Raw genomic sequence first — 24,832 nt, 5'->3', positions numbered from 1 at the left:
TTATGTTACTGGGGGATGTACCTGAAGATGGCTCCTTCCCAACTTTGGGCCCCAAAGCTGACCTTATTACACAGCCATTGTTAGAAGCCAAATTGAACCGCACAATACTTTGGAAAACAACATAGGGGCCAATCTTGTCATACTGGTGGGTCAAAATATGGGAAAAAATAGCGATGGAAATACCGAAGCACTTGTCACAGGGACCATGACTCGATTCGCCTGAACCTGGGCCCCCTTCCATGAATTTGTGCAAGACAAGGAGCAACTGTTCATTAGGCCACAAACCCTTAAGTACGTGTTTCAAAATGAATGTATGGGGACATGGGTGCAACACCTGGGAGACAGAGAAAGTAGCTGGAAGAGGTGAAACATATTTGAATCACTGAATTACTGTTTTAGGAGATGAACGACATTGGGACACTAGTGGAACCACTTATTATTATTGTTTATTGTTCATTTATGTAATATTTATTATTGTTTGGGAACCTCGGAAAGAGTTGAAAAGAAGTTTGAGGTTGTATGTGAATGTTGTACAGCTGTTGGTTATTGCCATGCTTTCTCGAGACCTCAATAAAAAGACACATTTGAAAACAAAATCTATGCAGCAAATGTTCAATGTGATCCAGGAATATGGCACACAATCCTTGCAATGAATACATTTTTGTCGCTATGGGATTTAACCAGTTGGATTCTCCAAACAGCAGATAACGAGAGTGGACACAAATTATGAATGACCTCCATTTGTATAAAGTATTGAAATCCAATATTGGATGAATGTGTAAGGAGTAGTAGAGGAGAACATTAAAGTTTCCATGCCTTTGACACGCAGGTTAGGCTTACTAAAATACAAAAAGGGATGTGGAGCTAAGTCTCAGATGTTCCTTTTTAATGACACTGAGGGCCTGATTCATGGAAGTGGTTTATAATGCTGCAATCCCATTGGAAAACGTTCCATGAATCATCGCAGCAAGCTGCTCTCCTATAATTGCTGTTGCACATTCTATGAGCACTGAGTCCATTCGTAGGACAAGTTATGAAAGGTTTAGTGAAGTTTGCAACCACTGTTGTTATATAAGTTGACTTAAAGGAAATACTCACAAAGGATAAGAAGTACCAACTTGGCTGGCAGCTGTGCCTAGGGATTGTGGCAAACACAATGGACATGAAAGGTTGTAAGAACCGTGGCGGGAAGGTTGTGTACAAGGGATTCAGAGAAATCTAGACTTTTCAATAAAAATTCAGACTTGCTGCCACAATCGGAGATTGGACTATAAATCTTAAATGCAATCCCAGACATTTTAGATCTTCACACTCATATGCCAGATTGCCTGAAACCCAAGTACAACATTCCAAGGCATGCCCCTTCATGGTGAACATGCGGGTGAAGTCTGTGAATCATGACAGAGGGAGTCAGGTGACAATTTAAGGAAAGTTGTGTCTCATCTGTATTCTACTTGACAAGCACCCCACAAAGATCTCTTAGTGTAGTGTCTGCCTGCATCTGTAGATTAAGCAACAAGACTAACCTCCTTTTCGAATGCTCAAGACTAAAGTACACACCTGGGGATGCTACAAGGAATGCGCACTGATCTGAAAGACAACGGGCTTCATTACACGGAATGCAGTAAGGGTTTACCGGTACAGGTAAGGGCACCGGTACCGGTAAACCCTTACCGCCTTACTACGAGGTCCCTTTGCGGGACCCGACCTCAACGGCTGGTTTTACCAGCCATTAAGGAACGGGCCTGCAAAGGGACCTTGGTGCTAATTTCGGTACCGCAATTTGCGGTACCGTAATTAGCTCCTTCCCCAATCCCATTGAGCCCTATGGGGGCGGGAATGGGGAAGTGCCTTAGTGAATGGGGAATTACCCCCCCGCTCACCTTGGAGTATGGCGGTAATTCCGCCATCCACCAAGGCGGACACAGTAAAATACCAGCGGCAACCATGACGCTAATAGCGCCATGGTTATCGCATACCGTGTAATGAGGCTCAACATCTTGCTAAATTGAGTGTGATTGGGTCTGACAGATATACACCTCTCCAAGGATTCCCTCCAGTCTCATGGGCTTCCAAAGAAAGGAAATAAGAGTTACGTGATTAACTTTGTCGGAAGTGGTCTAGAGATCCAAGAGGTAGGTGCATCAGCAAGCAAGTACATCTTCCATCCAATATACTAAGTACGTGTTGCATAACTTGAAGCATCCCATTTTGGTTCTAAACCAAGAGTGAAAGTCAGGCTGGTAAAAAGTTGAAGAGATTCCTTTAAGGTATTATACCTGTAGATGAAGCACCAAATATTTTGAAAAAGGTCCCCAGGAAGGGCAACCAAGTTGTTAGCCTGCCAACTCTTGATAATCCAAAGAAAAAATATTGGCTGTACCTTTCTCGTCTTCAACAAGTATAGAAAAAAAAAACGGTGATTTTTCTGGCACCTGGTTTCCCGGAATTACCAGGGTATTACGACCCCAGCGTTCCGGGAAGTCAGGCACTGGAAAACTGGTATTCCCCATTCCCATTGAGTCCCATAGACCGATTGTTTATTATCGGCCAGAGTTTAAAAGGACCGATTGTTTATTATCGGCCAGAGTTTATTGAATGTGTCGGCTCAGGCTTTAATCAAGGTTGAGGGAATAGGCTCTCCGCTATAGTGGTTATGTTAAATAATGGTTTACAAGGGTGCATTCTGCAAACTAGGGCCCCTGACTGTACACATTTTATTCAGGTTTTTTATCCTGGGTTTCTGTTCTGCCTGTAGCAAATATCATATTGTAGAACAACCTTTCCAACACCTCTCTGCCTGAAGTCATCCAGTTAAACATTTGAAAAGGCGGTAAGACATGCTTTTTGTGACCTGATGTTCATGTTTGCTTATGATCAGTCCTTCCTCCCTTTCTCTCTCGCTCTGTGCATGAGATATCTGTGACTGGGGTCAATGCTGTATCATTTTTTATTTCAAGTTCAAAGAATGTTCATACTCATTAATATTCATAAATGGGAGGCTCTGGCGACAAGAACAGATATGACCTGGCACTAATAAAGGTCACATCGTATAATCCTGAATTGGATTTATTTTTTTCATATTTGTAGATCAAGGACAGCCTAGGAGGAAGGCCTTTTGCAAGTGGACACCACCACGGTCACCCTTTAACTTAGTTCAAGAAACACTTTTTCATGATCCTTGGAAGCTACTTATTGCCACCATCTTTCTCAATAAAACCTCAGGTAAGTTTGCACACTCTTAGGAAGTGTATACAATTCTGAAAGTATCTAAATGTGTGATCTTCTTGTGCCAACCCTTGTTCTTGTAGATGTTGTGTTTCTGCATTGTACACAGTGTGCATAGATTAGAGTCATAGTATAGACTGTGGTGGCCTGGAATGAAGAGCATCACTACACGAAGGCATGTTTATTGCTACAAACCTTTATTCATACAAATTAACTGCAATCCTAGCCAAGCCTAAAGCTATCAGTGGTTTTCCTGCCTCAACAAAACGAAAACTTGGGTCTGTCAGGAAGTCTGTGATGTCCAAAACAAAGGTACTGTCCTCGTCAAAACTCCTACTCTATCCCTGTCACATAAACACAAATCACTAAGCTAATAAAAGAGTTCTTATATTCTTACCCAGGAGAATTACTCGCTTCTCATGGGTAAACGTCTCTCACAGTTCATGTTTCACAAAGTTCCACAAATATCACTGGACTAAGGGAATGGCTCCCTTCTCCTATTTCATAACCAGTTTTTAGCTGGCTTTTTTTTACTTGAACACAGTCTTTCAACTCTCCCCACCGGGACAAGGGAGAGACTCCAGCAAGCTCTCCTTGATTTGTCAATGGTTTCTTGAGTTACTTCAATTTTAGCCTTTTCATCATTTCTTTAAGTTCTCTCCATGGACTTAGTGTTATCTTTACTTGAACATTGTCCTTCAACTTGCGCCCACTGGCACTAGGAAGAAGCTCCTGAATCCTTCTTGACTCTTCAATACCACAGTCTTATTGAACTGACCAGGGAGTTGTCTCAAACAATGATCTTCTTCTTTCTTGTCTTTTGGTTTGCTTTCTAATGTTTTCCCAGCTTCCTCCTATTGCTGTTCCCTTCTCTTGGGGGAACTCTTCACCAGTTTTGCCATGGGTCACATGTTCGTTCTTTCTCTCTCTTCTTCGGCCCGCTTGACTTTATAGCCTGTTACTGCTGGCAGTCGGGGCACAGATTTTGGACCAAACTGTTCACCTGTTACAGGTCGCGCAACTGCCTCAATTCCATGTACTTCCTATGCAGTCACCTATGCAGTTCCGCAGTAGGCTAGTGTTGGGGTCTCAGCATAGTTCTTGGACAGCACAGCCCACCCACCACAGGCTACACCACCACCACATTGATCCTCAGCTTCAAAGTTGTTGATTCCCAGCCGACGGATGAGACGTTTTCTTGGCAATCCTTGGTTTGCTCTCGACACTCTGCAGTGCTGCTTTTACACAGCCTTCGAACATCCTGTTTCCAACTCGCAGGCTTTTTGGCAGCCTCCTAGCGCGCTAACTTCTTTGTCTGGATGTTGCTCTCCTTGTCCGTCTTTACTGTTTAGCTTAAGTAGCTGGGACTTCCCCAGTGTAATGTCAGTTTGATTAACAGCAGCTGGTCGACCACTCTTCATGCTTGACTGTATCATTCATAGGTTCTTCTTCGTCCCAGTACCTATCATAGTGAGATTATCTGACACATTACAATAACACATAGCCTTGGACTTTACCATAGGTAAGGAAGGGTTGGGTGTTGGTTTTACCCTGTGGGGTCGGGAGACAAGGGTCTGTGTCCCAGATGCACACCCTTGTCCCCAGGAGGAAAGTCCCTCCCCGTGAGAACCTCCCACATGTTACCACCACTAGGGAGACTGTCAGTTAGTGGCCTCACTTCCCTAGCCTCATGAAAATGGGCTCTCCTATGGGAAGAAGTGACATCATCTGGAGGATCGTCACTACAGGCATGCATCGCTCTGGTGGTTGTCCGTCTGCTTTCGTGGTGTGCGAAGGTGTTCGTGTTGGAAAAGGGGGAGGGGGTAGAGTGTCTGACTATCCTTGGGGTAGGATTGGGAAAAGGTGTTATGAAAAGGGGGATACCGTGTCCCACTGTCGGTGTCCCACTTCCACTCCCCGATGATCCCACATCCAGGTGATCCTCCCGCACTAGTCCACCCCCAGGAACAGTACCCAATCGCGATGGCCATATCCTAGCCACCTGGATTCCCCGGGGACTAGTAAGTGAGACACCTTCAGGTTTTACACATACCCTTCGCCTAGGCGAGGTGGAGCCCGGAAAAAGGGGACCCACGGGTGAAAAAATACCACCTCCAGTACAATCAGGAAAGAACTGTTATTTATAATTGTTTTGTCCACCATCAGACCCTCGGAAGCAAGAAGGTTAACCACTGAAGGTACTGATATTGCAAGGAACTTTTTGGTGAATCTGAGCCCGGAAGAAGGGGATCCAGGGTTGAGAAGGCAATCGCCCAATGCGCAAGCACAAAGGAACTTTGGTTTGTTATTTTTGGAATACATCAGGTCCTCTGAGGCAAGAGACTTAACCACCGAAGGCTCTGATAGCTGAGAGCAGAAATGTTGGCTTGTGCTGGGAAAGCTCGAGCGTGTGCTCTGCTCAGGAGTCCCGCCTTGTCCCATGCTCATTTGTGAACACTTCTATCTTTCTTATTAACCTCATCCCACACTCTTTCTTTGTATTTATCGTAAGTATTGGCAATAGGTTTTCTTAAGCATAGGCCCTTTATTTTGACAAGATGCCACTAGGAATGCCTTATTATTTTTTGATGGTTGTAGCTTGCTCCCACTTAGATTTAGGTTATTAGGCGTTTTTCTAACCAGCATATACAGTTTAATTTGATTTTGATTTTGCAAAATGTATAACGCGCTTGAAACGGACAAAACCATATAATGGCGCAGATGACCTTTTACTAGAAACAAATTGCCAGAATTGCAATGATACCCATATTCCATCCAAGAGGGCAGCATGTTCTAACGGGCCCAGAGAACAAAAACTTTATTTAAACAAAAACGTATTCAGGGCTTTCTGGAAAGTAAGCAGTGAGTCCAAATTCCTAATTTCCGTGGGTAAACTGTTCCAGAGTCTAGGACCAAGCACAGAAAATCTTCTATCCACTCTAGACACAATTGTAGATGAGGGGATAACCAACAAAGCATGGCCCCTTGAACGGAGACATCTGAACGGCTGAAAAAGCTTAAGCATATCTTTCAGGTAATCCGGTGCTCACATGAATACCAAACATGCTACCTTGAATCTAATACGGTCCTCAGATGACAACCAATGGAGTAAACGGTGTGAAGGGGACACGTGAGAGGTTTATTTAATCCATAAATCACACGTGAGAGGTTTTATTTAATCCATAAATCAACCTAACCGCTGCATTCTGCACTCTTTGCAACCTTCTGAGTTGTTTTTTGCAATGTCCATCAATTGACTATTATAGTAGTCTAAGTGGGCATTTGTAAGTGCTCCTACCACCAGAGCATGATCCTCTTCTGGAATATATGGGAGAGTTTGCCGGAGAAGTCTCTGGGAGTAAAATATGGCTTTCACCTTGGCTCCAACCTGGCTTTCTCTACCTAAATTGTTCTGCCAGATGCAACCAAGGTTTTTTACTTTGGTAGAAAACTTAAGTTCAACTCCCAGTGACTTAGGAAGTGGCTGATTTTTTATGGTGGCCGAAAGATGCTCCGGGACAAACAGAATAAACTCTGTCTTGGCTGCTTGCAATTGCAGTTGATTAGAGGCCATCCAATCACTAATCTCCTGAAGACATTCACTAATCTTAGCAAAGGTTTCTCGACCTTCTCCACTTTAATGAAGATCTGAGTATCATCAGCATAGGATTGAAAACGTATTCCATGACGTCTCAGAGTTTCCATAACCAGTCAGAGATACAAATTAAAAAGAATTGGCGACCATTACAACCCCTGTGGAACCCCACATTCAACAGTGTTGGGGTGTGATGTCTAACACATTGTTGATGCCTCTCCAGAAAAGATCCGAACCTCTGAATGGAATGCTCAGAAACCTTCCCAACCATCTTTAATCTATCTAAGAGGATAGTATGGTTGACCGTATCAAATGCGGCTGACAGGTCAAGCATCACCAAAAGTGAAAGCGTGCCCTGGTCAGCCACCTTCAATAGTTCATCATAGATTGCTAACAGAGCTGTCTCTGTGCCGAATTTCAGACGGATCCCAGACTGCATAGGGTCTAAAAGTAGCTCCTCTTCTACAATTGTCTGTAGTTGTTGAGTCACCACTTTCTCCAGTATCTTCCCTGGCCAAGGGATGCCAGCAATAGGACAATAGTTCTGGAGAACCAGGGGGTCCAAATTGTTTTTTAAAATTTTTTAAAGGGGAGTTAGTGGTATATTTGAGCATTTGAGGCACTGCTCCTCGATCTAACGATTTGTTAACCAAAATAGTAACAAAAGAAGCAATTACCACAGCCATATGCTTGGCCGCTACTGCCGGTATGGGAAACAGACAATCATTAGTTGGTTTCAAGTTTTTCATCAGTGAACATATGTTATCCATCGTCAGATGATGAAAATTAAGTTTATTAAACACCCTTGAACTGTGATCAGGTCTGCCCCACTCTTTTTAACAACTCTTCCTTGATGGAAAGAAAGGTGGCTCCCTGTGCACGGTTAAGTAGTTGGTAGGAAGTTTGAAGTTCACCTTTCAGCAAAGGACCCAAATGGCATCTTTTTAGGTTCACTTCCCATCCCAGTTGTTCGGCCAGACGTTCGAAGTTTAGAGAAAAAAATCCTGGATCTTCACCTTCAAGATATGCTTGAAGTGCACCTTGTGATGGTAAGGGTCTCAATTGCAATTCAATTAATCTAGTGAAATTTTTTTGGAGTCTGTTTTCGGCCTTTATCTGATGGGCCGCCAATTGAGCGATGACATTGGCGAGGACAGTCATCTCTTCCGGGGGTGTAAGGGTTCCTTCTGTGGTATCCGAATCAGAAAGAAAACAACTCTCGACTCTCTTGGCTAAGGTATCAAAATCCTCAGAGTCTTTTGATTCTGAGTCTGTCGAAGGAGTGGGGGAGTCAGAGCACTAGGTCTGATAAAAGAAAAGACTGGTCAAACTTTTAAAATTATTCAGTCCCATGGTTGTATGTTGTAATGGGAGAGGGGAAGGATATCTAGCACCACTTGAGTTTTAAAGAACAGATCCTGTTGACCAGGTGGAACAAGTAGTTGAGAACACAATACCTATTTTAGTGTGGATACGGGGTCAGATTCTAGCAGATCAACTATTTTATTTTTCCCTTCTGGTGGTACCACAGTTATTAGCATGGGTTTCAATTTTTAATAGTTGAATCAAATACTACTCCTGACACCATATGTAAGGAACTCATGGTGGCAACAGTAAACACAGACACGAGTCATTACAGTAGAAGGGGGTTTATTAAACTGTATAATGGGTGAGAAAAACACCTGATCTAAACCTAAACTTAAGATGGGAGCAAGCTACGACCATCATATAATAATAAGACAGTACTAGTGTCGTCTTGCCAAATAAAAAGGGCCTATACTAAAAAAAGAAATATTGCTAATTTTTACAACTAAATTACACTACAATTAAAGTAGTGTGGGATAATGTTCACAAGAAAAGAAATAAGTGTGGTAGGGCTGGGGTCTCCCTTCCCCATGTTTTTAGGACACGGCAGGACCTTTGAGCACAGCACACTCCTGAGTCCCGCCAGCACAAGGTTACAGTCCCTTTCAGGACCTTCTGGGGCCAAGTCTCTTTTTTTTACAAAGTCTCTTGCCTTGGAAGGCCTGCTGTACCATAAACAATAAACAAACAAAAGTTCTTTGGGTAATCTTTCACATTGGACGATTGCTATTCACCCCTTTACTCCCCCTCAACCGGGCTCTGATCCTGCTTGCAATATTAGCCTCTCTCAATCGGGTTCACTTCACTACGGCCTTTCACTCAAACTGCATCATTCAACAAGTTTCAATGTCCTTTTGAACAACTATCCATTGTGGACATCCCTCAGCAGGGTTCACACTTGTCATCACAGTGTTCATGGGTAAATCCCGGTTTACCCTCAATTCGCAGGCATCCCTCTGCCAGGTTTACATTTGCCAGTCAACAACTATTCAGTGTGGGCATCCCTCAACCAGGTTCCCACTTGTCACCACAATGTTCATAGGTGTGTTAACAATATGAAGAATTCACTTCCCTTGGTTTTCCAGCCCGCAGTCAGGCTTTCTCTTAGCCCCCAGTCAGGCTTCACACTTTCACAGTTCAATCAGTGTTCTCCAATGTGTCAAAGACTTTCGAGTGTATGAGAGATTTTCTGGACCCTTGTAGGACCACTTTGACACTTCACACTGGCCTCTCCTAAGGCCTCTTGGTTCTCGTAATTTCAGCACACAACAAAACCCACAAAGGCGGCAGTCAGAGTCCTTCGAATGAGTGCCCTGTGACGCCTGACCACTCTAATTTAGAACATTCTACTAAGGTTTCTTTAAAGTTCAATTACACATGTTCTTTGTTCAACAAGGTTGCCGCCTCCGACCTTGGGTCCAGCACAGTTTTTTTGTAATCCGTCTTTTCCGACTCACTGGCTGTGCTGAACTGTTGGTGTTTCTGTCTCGGAAGTCAAGGATGGCACCACGGCGGCAAGCGCTTCCTCCCGCTTTGGCTATTGGCGCGGGAGAGGCCCGTGTGCCATTGACACCTGTCACACCACACGCCAGCTAGACTTCCCAGTCTTATGATTTCACTTTCTGAGGCTTTGCAGGTCTTAGTTGAAAAGGGCAAGGGCAGTTCCCCCTTCGTCGTCCCTCCAGGTCTCGCTGCCTTTCTCCTCTGCTTGAACTGCCGATCCGGTGTAGCTGTTTCCTCGTGCATTCGGCCTTGCTCAAAGTGTGCTCTCGTGATCCGCTTTTTAACCCTGTGAGGAAGGGAAAGGGTTGTATGGTGTGCATAGTTATGATCAATTGCCTGACTCTGCCGGACCCTTGTCTTGGGACATGTCAGGTAAAAGGCTCTGGTGTTAGTCCGTTGTCTTTCACGGTGTAGGGAAGTGTTCATATTGGAAAAGGGGGGGTAGAGCTTCTAAGTATCCTACAGCATAGGATGGGGAAAAGGTGTTATAGGGAATTGGGTACCACGTCTCACCCATCAGTGTCCCACATCCACTCCCCGAGGATCCGGCATCCAGGGTTCCTCCCACACTGGTCCACCCCCAGGAACTGGATGCAATAGCGATGGCCGTGTCCTGGCCACCTGGATGACAGATCCACAGGGACTAGCAGGTGAGACACCTTCAGGTTTCTCACATTCTACAGATATATGTACAAAATGTATGTGCACTATGCAAATGACAATAGTTCAGCATGTTATGCAATAGGAGTTTTGATTCAGATAGAATTGACAATTTTTCATGCATAGCTTGAATTACCAAACATCGATCTCTTTTGGTGTAGTAACTAACCATTCTCCATTGAACTGAGTATTGCATGAGGCAACTCTAGCAGAGTTGGCTTCTTGGCTTAAAGGCAATCTATTGCAACTCCATGCAGCTTGTTACACTGGCTGTCTACTGAAGCTGGAGCAGGTGCACGTGCTCCATAAAGTAGCATAGATTCTGGATTAACAGATGGGAGCTCAGAAAATAACATGACATTGCAATAACATCTAGTAATCAGCTAGAGAGCCACTGACTGAGATCATTAGGGGCTACATTCCTCCTTTGACTGCATAGTAGATAGTTATGTCCATCTCACTCGGGCAGAGGATTGGGCAAAACCTGATGAGCACAAAGTGGCAAACAAAGCTCTGTCTTGTTTCTGCAGTTTATCTTAGATAGCATGTATTGGTGGTGCTCAGGCTCGTCAACTACAACACTTCAAGAAGAGCAGGCCATCAGCCTGTGAAAGGCAATATGTTGAAACATTTGGCAATTTCAGTTAACTTTAAGCAGCTTCCTTACTGGCACTTTCGTACGCTGATACACTGGAAAACTCTGCTGTTAGAAAATGCACTATAATCCTGTCCTGTGCTCACAGTCCATGGTCTTTTCTTTTAGGTAAAGTGGCAATACCTGCACTCTGGGGATTCCTGGAGAAGTACCCAACACCTGAAGTAGCCAGAGCAGCTGATTGGAAGGAAATGTCGGAGCTTATTAGACCACTTGGGCTCTATGATCTGCGAGCTAAGGCCATCACCCGGTTTTCAGGTAAGTCTCTGTGGGAATGCTTTTAGGTCTCAGCAGGTCACGAGCATATGGTGAATCACTAAGCTCATACACAGCATCAAGCCATTTCGCCGAAGCCAACACCATGAGAACCCATCTTTCAGAAATCCCAACTCCTTGCAAGGCCGACTCACTGAAAGTGCACTCATTCGTGGAAATGAAAAACTGAAATCAGGAAAAGAATCAACAAACAAGTTTTAAAATATTATCAAATGTTAGTAATAAACAGGAAAGGGCATGAAACGATAAAGATGAAAAGCAATGATCATGAGCAAAAGAGGCAAGGGGGGGAGGCGTCTGTCATATAAAAAGGGGTTCCATTTTGCAATAAAAAAGGGATTAAACTGGCTAAAAAAGTTTTTGAAAAACAAACGCCAAAATTCTATGAGATGGCTTGAGGTGAAGTTGCCAAAAAATGCCATTTTGAAGAGTTATCTTGCCACTAGATAGCTGCGGTGAATTGGCTTGCAACAAGATGCCATAGATCCGACTACAGACTATGCTCTCTAGCGGTCCAACACAATTTAATTTAGCAAACTTTAATAAGTGTCAAAACAACATCAGAGGAATTGACTCTCATTTGAGATCTGAGAGTAGGTTTACAACAACAAATTCTGCCTCGCATAGTAGCAATGAGGCATATTTTTAGATGTGTAACGTAGTGTGTAAAGATATTGGGCCTCATTACGAGTCCAGGCGGTAGCTGTGCTGGTAAAACCAGCAGGCTGGCTGCCGCACTGGTGATTTTTCTGGCACCTGGTTTCCCGGAATTACCAGGGTATTACGACCCCAGCGTTCCGGGAAGTCAGGCACTGGAAAACTGGTATTCCCCATTCCCATTGAGTCCCATAGACCCATAGGACTCAATGGGAATGGGGATGACGATTGCACCGGCACTGTTCATAACGGTGCCAGGGCTACCATGAAAGTCTGCGAGCGGGTGCCATTCCACCCGCCATGTCAGACCTGGTGGACGGGAGGGCATCCGGCTCGCAAACTTGTACTCTGCCGGTCCGGTAACAACGGTGCCGGTAACCCTACCGGCACCGTTCTTACCGGGCCTGCAGGGTCGTAATGACCCCCATTGTAGTTTCCCCAAGATAGCACATGGTTTTGGGTAGTGTGAGGCAGGCATGGTATCACAAGTAAGGACACAGACACAAAAGGTACAAGTTTCAACACCTTTATTAAGTTTCACTGCGGTTGGAGAGTTCCTAACTGGCCCTAATTCTATAATGGTAGAAGTCTCAACCATCAAAGTAAAATAAAATGGTCCAAGTCTGTCAGTCAAACAAAGGAAAGCATCTGTGTAAGAAACCTATACTTGCCCTCACGTTTCACAATAACTAATTGTGGGAAAAATGGATGAAAATAAAGCATGTTTTAAAAGAATGTCAGTATGGCAATGAAAGTGGTTCACCATTCCTTTCCCCAAGTTCAGTTCAATGGGGTTCTTACAAAGTTCCTTCAGGATGGGTAGTATGCACAGTTCAATATCTCTCATAAATCTGTTAGGCTTTTCTTACCTATTTGAATGTCACTTCAATATGCATCATCACAGTTCTCTTCAAGGGATTCTTTCCTGCATCCCTTACTCGGCTTCAAACAGCTCCGCTTCTCAGAGCTTCACAGGCTGTCCTTGCCTGTTTTCAAACTCTTAAAGATTGGCTAAAACACTTCCAGCTAAACAGCTCCACTTCTCAGAGCTCGGGGAAACTCCCTTCCGCAACCATTGTACTTCTCTTTCATAATGTTCGCCTGTCAGAGACTTTCGCATTGGCATAGTATTATCACACCCATACGTGACTACTCCGACAGCAGGGTCCTTATTATTCCCGCCTTGCAGAGACCTTCGCAACTGCTCAGTATTCTGACAAAAGGGTTTGTTTCTTAATATCCGTGCCGCTTGCACTTGGTTTCGCAAAACGGGCCCTTGGCCACTCAAAAGCATATGGTTCATTAGGATGGACCCACAGCCACTCTGTTCCTCGTTTCACAAAAATGTCCATTCACTTTCACATTAGCCTTTCAGTATCTCTGCACGCTGTTTTTCCCTCTTGCTCTTCACTCCAATGGCTTACACCACATTTCACTTTCATTATTCAATGTTTTTAACTTTCACGAAGCGTTCAACAACGTGACTTCTCACACAGCACCGCTTCGTTACATTGTTTCTCATCAGCTCACTCGCTGGCTAAATACTTTCAAGCTTTCAATTCAGTATCTTTATCCTGAACGTATAGCCTTGTGTGTAAGACTGTAGCTTTCACAATCATGCGTATCACAAACTGGGCTCTCCATTTCTTTGAACTCACCCTCTGTGATTGCTTTCGCGCGTCCTTCAGTTTTCAACTTGTCAAGGTCAGCATCTTGCCCACCTGCCCCTCAGACCCTCCCAGGTGTCCTTGCGGCCCAGGGGAGGAAACAAGCAGTTTGCTGGTGCATGGAGGAAAGGGACTAGCCGGCCCCTTGGCTCATTTCTCTGAACTCTTCTGGCTTCTTGGAGACACGCTCCCTCGGCCAAGCTTTTTCCTGCCTCAACTGCAGCTTGTCTGCATCTCAGCATCCCATTCCCTCCGGCCCGGTTCTCTGCAGCTCTCTCTCAGTTGCTTTTCCGTCCCACCATCCACCTTTAACGGTCCATGAGTTTCAGATGTGTGTGATTCTGACTGAGTTCCTGACTTTACCTCGCCTTATTAGTGGGTCAAAGCCAGTAAATATTACTAGTGGTAATCTTCCTAGTCTCAGACTCGCTCTTCCTCGTCTGAGTAGTTGGGCTGATTAGGAAAAGAAGGGTGTAGTATTTATATAATTACGCTAACTCGATGAGTTGAGTTTTATATCTTGGTTTATTTATAATAAGAGGGAGCCCCCAGGTAGGGCAGCTACTCGTTTCCACAGCACTTTGTGTATGATTCTGAAACGGACATTCCAGAATCATACACAAACGCGTGTGCAACGAAACATGAACTATGTACAATAAAATACGTAATACGTTATAACATCTCCCCTTCATATAAGAGAAAGTAAAATTAACTATAACTATATGATGAAAACATTGTAAGATAAACTGAAAATTTTGCAAAATATACTCAAAGTTATTACAACCTAAGAAAATACAGGAGATATAAACTATGTTGTAAAGAACATTGGCATAGCTTAATAAGCAACTGAAAGAAAGCACTTTGTATGAAAACCGATATGATCAACTGGAACAACAGCTTCAAAGAGGACATAGATAGATTCTAGCTTGTGATACCACCGAGTCAGTAATAAACAAAATCCTGCATACAGTTCCGGACAATTCTTCTATTTCTTGATGATAGTTAATTGTTCTCACGCAATTCTGCCTTAGGTCTTTGCAAGGTATTATTTTCCATAGAATCACTGTCTTTTACACTTATGTTATCATCTCTTGAAGGCATATGTTTATTCCCACACATCTCTCCAGAAAACCTTACAATTTATCTGAATTTTCCAGTGTCATAATTACTTGCATGTATGACATGGTTGCAAGACCACTTCTTTCCATCTTCTAGAAAAATTGACTTCCTTGAGCACTCCATCACTTTTTGAGGTTCCCGATATTTTGACTCCCCTTTCAACACTTTCTTGGGTTCTTTTATTCTAATCCAATCTCCTTGTTGAATCGTGCTTTCTACCACATGTTTTTGCTTGTCATAGTATTTCTTGTACTCTTCTTGTTTTTAATTTACTTTCCTTACAAGTTCCTCCAAATGTATTTCTTTATTCTTTTTTTGTCACCAACCAAGCAGGTCTGAGTCTATTTGTAGCCAATCGGCCTCTCATAAGAGTAAAAGGTTCTTCCTCTGCTGTAGAATGTGGGGTAACTATATGTATTCAGTGCTTCTTTGAGCGTCTCCTTCCATGGGTGTAACGCTCACCTGATTCCCGCAGAGGCGCCGGTCTTGACTGGGTGAATGCCGTATCTTCAAAGGTGATGTGTAACACACGGTTGGCTCTTTGGGCTGGACCTCTGTGCACTGTATGTCTGACTCGAAGAGTAAGATGTCTGCAGATAGAAAATATGGGATTAATGAACTCGGGTTATTGGGTGCCTCTCTCCTCTTCCCTTTCTCTTCTCCTGTAGAACCCCAAAGGTTAACGCCCTCACCTTAGGTAAGTGAACGCCGAGCTCTCAACCTGCCTCGGGGCAGGGTGCCGTAACCAGTTTCTTCACTGGATAAGGGTGCAGGCCTCTTGACCTCAGAGGACTGCTGTCCGTCGTTAACTGCACGAACAGTAAGTTCTGGGCACTTCAAATGTCTTAAAAGTCTTTTGTAATGATATCTCTTGTTTTGCAGGGTTTCGGCGATGGCGGATGGCGGGCTGATGAGAGTTGAGGATCGAACCCGCGTGAGGAATAGAAGCGCCTGGAAGCACGTAAGTAAGCGCTTGTAGCCTGCTTCACGATGCGCACTAACTGTCCCTTTTATCTTGCAGGTACAAGTTCGGAACTTTAGAGAAGCTGAAGGGTGCTGGAATGCCCACTGGATTCGGCGTGGGAAGGAGTAATGGCACGTGAGTAATAAAGTTGCCCAATGTCTTTAAACGCACCTTCTTTTGTCTTTCAGATGCGGGATGCAGCGCCGAAGGCCTCCGGAGCGTGCGAAGAGCTGGTAAGCTTTTGTCTTTCAGATGCCGGAATGCAGTGCGAAGACCTCCGGAGCATGCGAAGAGTAGGTAAGCCTTTGTCTTCAGATGCCGGAATGCAGCGCGAGGCGTTGGTGACAGCCGATGGACCAGGTAAGAGATGCGCTGCCACTGAAGACCGTAGTGCTAACCTGTTCTTTCTTTGTCTTTACAGGTGCTGCTGAAGACTGGATTCCAGGATGGTAAGCCTTTGTTCCCTTAGGCCCAGGATCAGAAGCAGAAGACACGATGAGCGTTCTGCTGCAGAGAATTGTCACGACCGCGGGGCACTGGCGGCTGTGGGAGAGGTGGAAGCGAGGCCGCCATTGATTTGTGCCGCCACGTTTTCTCCTTGACAGTATTATCGGTCTAGTCTTTTTCAACATGGCCGCTGCCTATGCGTATTTACTTCCACACGCTAGACAGTTCGGCGCGTTGCAACTTCGGATTTCCCTCTGTTGCTCTCGCTCCCTTATTGTTTTCTCCTTGGCGGTGCTCCGCCCTTGCTGTGTTGGGGCTCCCTGGCCCTAGTGCTCTTTCCCTTGTGCTCTTTCTCTTCCAGCCTTCCCAGTGTTTCTCTTCCCAGTTGGTATCCGATTTCTCTCCTTTTCCTGGCTGTCTCTATCTCGGCTCCTTTTCTCTTATTCAGCTGGTCCCTCGTGTACCCTCTCTCTACCGTTGGATATATTTCGGATTGTGCTCTCCGAGTTTCCCTGTTATCTGGTTCCGGCCTGCTCAAGTACTCCAGAGGGGTTTTTATGCCATTCGGGCTTTTCCCCTCACTCCGTTGTTAGTCCGTCGCGGAGGGGGGTCACCGTGCCTCCTGTTATCGGAGCCGCGGTGGCTTCCTTTCGAGGCCGACCTTACCTTCTACAGAAGAAGAGTCTTCCCACTCTCCACGCCAGAAGAAAGAAGTTTAATTCAAGCTCAGGTGAGGAGGAAAGGGAACGGGAGTACGACAGGTGTCCTACTGATGAGGAAGACTGTATTGAACAATCTGATAAATCGGTTAGTCCGCCAGCCCACACTGATAGATTGCAACGCCAAAATATCGAGATGGCAACCCCACAACAACTCCAGGAACTCGTCGCTGCCGTTCAAGGTTTGAGTCAGGAGGTTCAGACTTTAAAGGCAGACAATGCCGCCCTTCAACTAAGGGTTGCTGCTCGAGAACAGCTTACTGCCGATCTTCCACCCCTACCCTTGGTATCAGGCAAATTTGATGGCACCGAGAGGAAAGTAAAGGAATTCCTTGATGCTTGTGATATTCACTTTGCTTTCCGAAGAGGCACCTTTTCCACAGACCATACCAAGGTAGGGTTCATGATAACCCATATGACGGGTAATGCCTTAGCATGGGCCACTCCGTTGGTATCTCGATCTGACCCAGTGCTACAAGATTATTCGGCTTTCAAAGACCTTCTCAAACAGACTTTCCTTCATACGGAAACAGCCTTTTTAGCCAGTGAAGACCTCCTTGACTTGCGTCAAGGAAATTCAGACCTGCTTTCCTATCTGTCCGCTTTCAAACGAATAGCAGCGGAGGCTGGTTGGCAAGAAGAAGCACAGTATACCATATTCCGGAGGGGTTTGCGGGAGGACTTAAAGGACGAACTAGCCAGAATTCCCCGCCCAGACTCTTTCTCCGATCTCATCAAGGCGATAATTAGGATCGATTATCGCATGACCGAAAGAAAGAACGAGAAGAAGAAGACTCGTCCTCCCGGATTTTCCCTTGAAGCCCACACGTCGACCTCCTCACCTGTTACTCGTCCATCTTCCAGAGACGAACCAATGCAGATTGGTACCACCCGAGCCCCTTTGACAGCGGAAGAAAAGAAGAGAAGGCGAGAAGGCAATCTGTGTCTTTATTGTGGTTCGACAAGACATCTTTTGAGGGATTGTCCTGACGTACCCCCGAGGAGGCCGGGAAACGAACGCCCTCGGTAGTCGGTGGAACAGATTATCGAGGGGCGTCAGCTGGTTCCTATGCTACACTTTCTGTGACCTCTGCCAAAACCTCCGAAGACCATCGATTGATGGTAGTTGCCGTTCAGCTCCAGTTCAGAGGACAACAGATAGAGACACAAGCCCTGCTTGACTGTGGAGCTGCCGGTAATTTTCTAGACACTGTGTGGGCTGACAAGGTGGGCCTTCTCCGATTACCAAAGAAGGAAGACCAGAAGGTAGAAGGGGTGGATGGTACTCCTTTATGCTCCGGGCCCATAACCCACACCACTGAGGAAGTCCAGGTATCTATTCAACTACATTCCGAGTTCCTTAAGTTCGATATCATTAGGGCCGCCCATTTTCCTGTGATATTGGGAATCGGTTGGCTCCGCAGACACAACCCAACAATAAATTGGACAGAAAACCTGCTGAGCTTTCACTCTTCTTTTTGTAAAGAAAGGTGTTTGCCGGAACCTATGTTTGAAAAGGTAAAGACTATATGTGCTACTGAGAATAACTCCATCCACAATTTACCCAGGATATTCGAGGAATTTGCTGACATCTTTAAGGAACAACAACCTTCGGTACTCCCCCCTCATCGGCCGGAAGATTGTAATATAGACCTCATACCTCAGGCCTTGGTTCCTTTTGGTAGAATGTACCCCCTATCCTTGTCTGAAAAGGCAGTTCTCCGGCGCTACCTGGATGACAATCTTGCAAACGGATTGATCCGACCATCAAGATCCCCAGCAGGTGCTTCGTTATTCTTTATACCTAAGAGAGACACAAAGGAGTTGAGACCTTGTATAGACTACAGAGGTCTAAATCAAGTCACGATCAAGGACAGATATCCCATGCCCATAATCTCGGCGATACTTGAAGCCGTGCAGGGATCGGTATTGTTTACGAAGCTCGATCTTCGGAATGCATACCACTTGCTTCGGGTTAGATCCGGTGATGAATGGAAGACTGCTTTCCGCACTCCATACGGGCTTTTCGAGTACCGAGTGATGCCATTTGGACTGGTAAATGCTCCCTCTATTTTCCAGAGGTTTATGGATCGCATATTTTCCGATCTATTAGGTATCAACACAGTAGTATACCTTGATGACATCTTGATATTTTCCCGGAAGAAAGAAGAGCATTTTTCCCAGGTATTGGAGGTGTTACACCGACTCCGTATACATCATTTATTGGTCAAACCAGAGAAATGTGCTTTCGCTAAATCATCCATACCCTATTTAGGGTTTATTCTCTCTGAAAAAGGTATAACCATGGATCCCGACAAAGTGGAAGCCATTCTCTCATGGCCATCTCCTTCCTCTGTAAAGGACATCCAGAGGTTTTTAGGTCTGGCAAACTTTTATCGGAAATTTGTTTCGGGGTTTTCAAGACTTATCTTGCCCATCACTTCTCTACTTAAGAAATCCTCTAAACCTTTTCTTTGGAATGAAGCAGCTGAAGACAGCTTTACCAGTCTCAAAGGAAAATTCTGCACGGCTCCCATTCTTCGGCAACCAGATCAATTGAAACCTTTCATTATGGAGACCGACGCTTCTGCTGCTGCAGTAGGTGCCGTTCTTCTCCAAATCAACCACGGCATGGAACATCCGATAGCCTATTTTTCCAAGACCTTAACAACCAGTCAGCAAAACTACTCAGTCATCGAGAAAGAGCTACTGGCTATGAAATTGGCTTGTCTGGAATGGAGACACTTACTTCAAGGAAGTAGGCACCCGTTTCAGATACTTACTGATCATAAAAACCTGCAGATTTTGAGGCAACAGGAATGCTATAACACCCGACAAGCCAGATGGGCACACTTCTTTGCTCAGTTTCATTTCACCATCACGTATATTCCAGGCTCTCAAAACCAAGTTGCTGACGCGTTGTCTCGAAGAAACGAAGTACACCAGTCAGATCTGAAAGAACTCATGTTTCCCCGTACTAAGATCGTTCTGGGGGTATCGTCTTTTCTGGAAGAGGTTAAGGGGGCTTATACTCCTTTAGAAGGTCCCACTCCCACTCTAAGAAATTTACCTGTCGAGGAAAAGGATGGACTATATTTCAACCAAGGAAGACTAATCCTACCCACACATGACCTTCAAGTACGAGCTCTTAAGTGGTGTCACGACTCAAAGGTTGCGGGTCATCGCGGCCTGCGCGGTACTCTTGAACTGCTCCAAAGAACCTTCTTTTGGCCCAAGATGCGAGCAGACACACAGGCTTATATTCAAAAATGTTCGACTTGTTTACGTAACAAGTATTCCACCCAGAAATCGTTGGGGTTACTTCAATCTAGCCCGATCCCTCCAGGTCCTTGGGTTAACATTTCTACGGACTTCATCGTCGACTTACCTAAGTCCCAAGGGTGTACATGCATTATAGTAACTGTCGATACCTATTCCAAACTGGCGCATTTCTCCCCACTGTCTGGCATACCTTCTGCTTCACTCACTGCTGAAGTCTTTCTTAAAGACATATTCAGATTGCATGGACTCCCGCAAAAGATTGTATCCGATCGTGGCAGCCAGTACACCTCTAAGTTTTGGTCAGCTATATGCAAACTGTTGGGTATTGAGAGGGCTCTTTCTTCTGGATTCCATCCCCAGACTAATGGCCAAACTGAGAGGTTAAACGGAACCCTTGAACAATATCTGAGATGTTTCGTAAACCAGTCACAAGACAATTGGGTTTCTCTTCTCCCTACTGCCGAGTTCTCGTACAACAATGCTATGCATGCTTCTTTAGGTATGAGCCCTTTTTATTGTACTTATGGATATAACCCCAGATCTATTATACCCACTTTCTGGAAGGAAACTCCTATCCCGTCGATTGAGTCGAGTTTGGCACAGCTGAGAGAAGCTCACTTATCTGCCAAACAGAGTCTTAAAGAGGCAAGCATTCAATACAAAGACCAAGCAGATCGCCACCGGAGACAGGTACCGATGTGGGAGAAAGGTACGAAGGTTATGCTGTCTACTAAGTTTCTACCCCGATGGGTCAGACCTTCCAAGTTGTCCCCCCGGTATATTGGACCTTTTACCATCCTGACCAAGATCAACCCAGTGGCTTACCGCCTCAAGTTACCTAAGTCACTCAGCCGTGTTCATCCGACTTTTCATTCTTCACAGCTCCGCTCTTATGTGGCTGATGAGAGAAGGCAGAGAGTTCCCAGACTTCACATTCCGCCCGACTCTAACTCTGAAGTATACGAAGTCTCCCACATCAGGGATTCCCGTTACCATAAGGGACGCCTGGAATATCTTATACACTGGAAGGGCTTCCCTTCGTCCGAGGATTCCTGGGAACCCCGATCTTATGTTAACGCACCCCGTTTGCTACACCGGTTCCACAACCTACATCCCGGCAAACCCGGGGGGTATCGCCCTAGAAGGGGGCATACTGTCACGACCGCGGGGCACTGGCGGCTGTGGGAGAGGTGGAAGCGAGGCCGCCATTGATTTGTGCCGCCACGTTTTCTCCTTGACAGTATTATCGGTCTAGTCTTTTTCAACATGGCCGCTGCCTATGCGTATTTACTTCCACACGCTAGACAGTTCGGCGCGTTGCAACTTCGGATTTCCCTCTGTTGCTCTCGCTCCCTTATTGTTTTCTCCTTGGCGGTGCTCCGCCCTTGCTGTGTTGGGGCTCCCTGGCCCTAGTGCTCTTTCCCTTGTGCTCTTTCTCTTCCAGCCTTCCCAGTGTTTCTCTTCCCAGTTGGTATCCGATTTCTCTCCTTTTCCTGGCTGTCTCTATCTCGGCTCCTTTTCTCTTATTCAGCTGCTCCCTCGTGTACCCTCTCTCTACCGTTGGATATATTTCGGATTGTGCTCTCCGAGTTTCCCTGTTATCTGGTTCCGGCCTGCTCAAGTACTCCAGAGGGGTTTTTATGCCATTCGGGCTTTTCCCCTCACTCCGTTGTTAGTCCGTCGCGGAGGGGGGTCACCGTGCCTCCTGTTATCGGAGCCGCGGTGGCTTCCTTTCGAGGCCGACCTTACCTTCTACAGAAGAAGAGTCTTCCCACTCTCCACGCCAGAAGAAAGAAGTTTAATTCAAGCTCAGGTGAGGAGGAAAGGGAACGGGAGTACGACAGGTGTCCTACTGATGAGGAAGACTGTATTGAACAATCTGATAAATCGGTTAGTCCGCCAGCCCACACTGATAGATTGCAACGCCAAAATATCGAGATGGCAACCCCACAACAACTCCAGGAACTCGTCGCTGCCGTTCAAGGTTTGAGTCAGGAGGTTCAGACTTTAAAGGCAGACAATGCCGCCCTTCAACTAAGGGTTGCTGCTCGAGAACAGCTTACTGCCGATCTTCCACCCCTACCCTTGGTATCAGGCAAATTTGATGGCACCGAGAGGAAAGTAAAGGAATTCCTTGATGCTTGTGATATTCACTTTGCTTTCCGAAGAGGCACCTTTTCCACAGACCATACCAAGGTAGGGTTCATGATAACCCATATGACGGGTAATGCCTTAGCATGGGCCACTCCGTTGGTATCTCGATCTGACCCAGTGCTACAAGATTATTCGGCTTTCAAAGACCTTCTCAAACAGACTTTCCTTCATACGGAAACAGCCTTTTTAGCCAGTGAAGACCTCCTTGACTTGCGTCAAGGAAATTCAGACCTGCTTTCCTATCTGTCCGCTTTCAAACGAATAGCAGCGGAGGCTGGTTGGCAAGAAGAAGCACAGTATACCATATTCCGGAGGGGTTTGCGGGAGGACTTAAAGGACGAACTAGCCAGAATTCCCCGCCCAGACTCTTTCTCCGATCTCATCAAGGCGATAATTAGGATCGATTATCGCATGACCGAAAGAAAGAACGAGAAGAAGAAGACTCGTCCTCCCGGATTTTCCCTTGAAGCCCACACGTCGACCTCCTCACCTGTTACTCGTCCATCTTCCAGAGACGAACCAATGCAGATTGGTACCACCCGAGCCCCTTTGACAGCGGAAGAAAAGAAGAGAAGGCGAGAAGGCAATCTGTGTCTTTATTGTGGTTCGACAAGACATCTTTTGAGGGATTGTCCTGACGTACCCCCGAGGAGGCCGGGAAACGAACGCCCTCGGTAGTCGGTGGAACAGATTATCGAGGGGCGTCAGCTGGTTCCTATGCTACACTTTCTGTGACCTCTGCCAAAACCTCCGAAGACCATCGATTGATGGTAGTTGCCGTTCAGCTCCAGTTCAGAGGACAACAGATAGAGACACAAGCCCTGCTTGACTGTGGAGCTGCCGGTAATTTTCTAGACACTGTGTGGGCTGACAAGGTGGGCCTTCTCCGATTACCAAAGAAGGAAGACCAGAAGGTAGAAGGGGTGGATGGTACTCCTTTATGCTCCGGGCCCATAACCCACACCACTGAGGAAGTCCAGGTATCTATTCAACTACATTCCGAGTTCCTTAAGTTCGATATCATTAGGGCCGCCCATTTTCCTGTGATATTGGGAATCGGTTGGCTCCGCAGACACAACCCAACAATAAATTGGACAGAAAACCTGCTGAGCTTTCACTCTTCTTTTTGTAAAGAAAGGTGTTTGCCGGAACCTATGTTTGAAAAGGTAAAGACTATATGTGCTACTGAGAATAACTCCATCCACAATTTACCCAGGATATTCGAGGAATTTGCTGACATCTTTAAGGAACAACAACCTTCGGTACTCCCCCCTCATCGGCCGGAAGATTGTAATATAGACCTCATACCTCAGGCCTTGGTTCCTTTTGGTAGAATGTACCCCCTATCCTTGTCTGAAAAGGCAGTTCTCCGGCGCTACCTGGATGACAATCTTGCAAACGGATTGATCCGACCATCAAGATCCCCAGCAGGTGCTTCGTTATTCTTTATACCTAAGAGAGACACAAAGGAGTTGAGACCTTGTATAGACTACAGAGGTCTAAATCAAGTCACGATCAAGGACAGATATCCCATGCCCATAATCTCGGCGATACTTGAAGCCGTGCAGGGATCGGTATTGTTTACGAAGCTCGATCTTCGGAATGCATACCACTTGCTTCGGGTTAGATCCGGTGATGAATGGAAGACTGCTTTCCGCACTCCATACGGGCTTTTCGAGTACCGAGTGATGCCATTTGGACTGGTAAATGCTCCCTCTATTTTCCAGAGGTTTATGGATCGCATATTTTCCGATCTATTAGGTATCAACACAGTAGTATACCTTGATGACATCTTGATATTTTCCCGGAAGAAAGAAGAGCATTTTTCCCAGGTATTGGAGGTGTTACACCGACTCCGTATACATCATTTATTGGTCAAACCAGAGAAATGTGCTTTCGCTAAATCATCCATACCCTATTTAGGGTTTATTCTCTCTGAAAAAGGTATAACCATGGATCCCGACAAAGTGGAAGCCATTCTCTCATGGCCATCTCCTTCCTCTGTAAAGGACATCCAGAGGTTTTTAGGTCTGGCAAACTTTTATCGGAAATTTGTTTCGGGGTTTTCAAGACTTATCTTGCCCATCACTTCTCTACTTAAGAAATCCTCTAAACCTTTTCTTTGGAATGAAGCAGCTGAAGACAGCTTTACCAGTCTCAAAGGAAAATTCTGCACGGCTCCCATTCTTCGGCAACCAGATCAATTGAAACCTTTCATTATGGAGACCGACGCTTCTGCTGCTGCAGTAGGTGCCGTTCTTCTCCAAATCAACCACGGCATGGAACATCCGATAGCCTATTTTTCCAAGACCTTAACAACCAGTCAGCAAAACTACTCAGTCATCGAGAAAGAGCTACTGGCTATGAAATTGGCTTGTCTGGAATGGAGACACTTACTTCAAGGAAGTAGGCACCCGTTTCAGATACTTACTGATCATAAAAACCTGCAGATTTTGAGGCAACAGGAATGCTATAACACCCGACAAGCCAGATGGGCACACTTCTTTGCTCAGTTTCATTTCACCATCACGTATATTCCAG

General features: G+C 45.5%; 1 protein-coding gene across 1 annotated transcript in view; it reads left to right on the top strand.

The window, feature by feature from the left end:
* The first annotated feature begins 1,566 nt into the window (after positions 1-1,566).
* The window catches only part of MBD4 (methyl-CpG binding domain 4, DNA glycosylase), a 172,323-nt gene continuing 149,057 nt past the window's right edge, over positions 1,567-24,832 (top strand). The window contains exons 1-3 of the mRNA XM_069646208.1: positions 1,567-1,624; positions 3,091-3,225; positions 11,115-11,264. Of these exons, the coding sequence (XP_069502309.1) occupies positions 1,567-1,624; positions 3,091-3,225; positions 11,115-11,264 (343 nt within the window). The remainder of the gene's footprint in view (positions 1,625-3,090; positions 3,226-11,114; positions 11,265-24,832) is intronic.

The sequence above is a fragment of the Ambystoma mexicanum genome, chromosome 2p (genome assembly GCF_040938575.1).
Source record: "Ambystoma mexicanum isolate Mex_15411 chromosome 2p, UKY_AmexF1_1, whole genome shotgun sequence".
NCBI classification, from domain to species: domain Eukaryota; kingdom Metazoa; phylum Chordata; class Amphibia; order Caudata; family Ambystomatidae; genus Ambystoma; species Ambystoma mexicanum.
The sequence above is the reverse complement of the archived record's forward strand: the minus strand, read 5'-3'. Positions and strand labels throughout refer to the sequence as shown.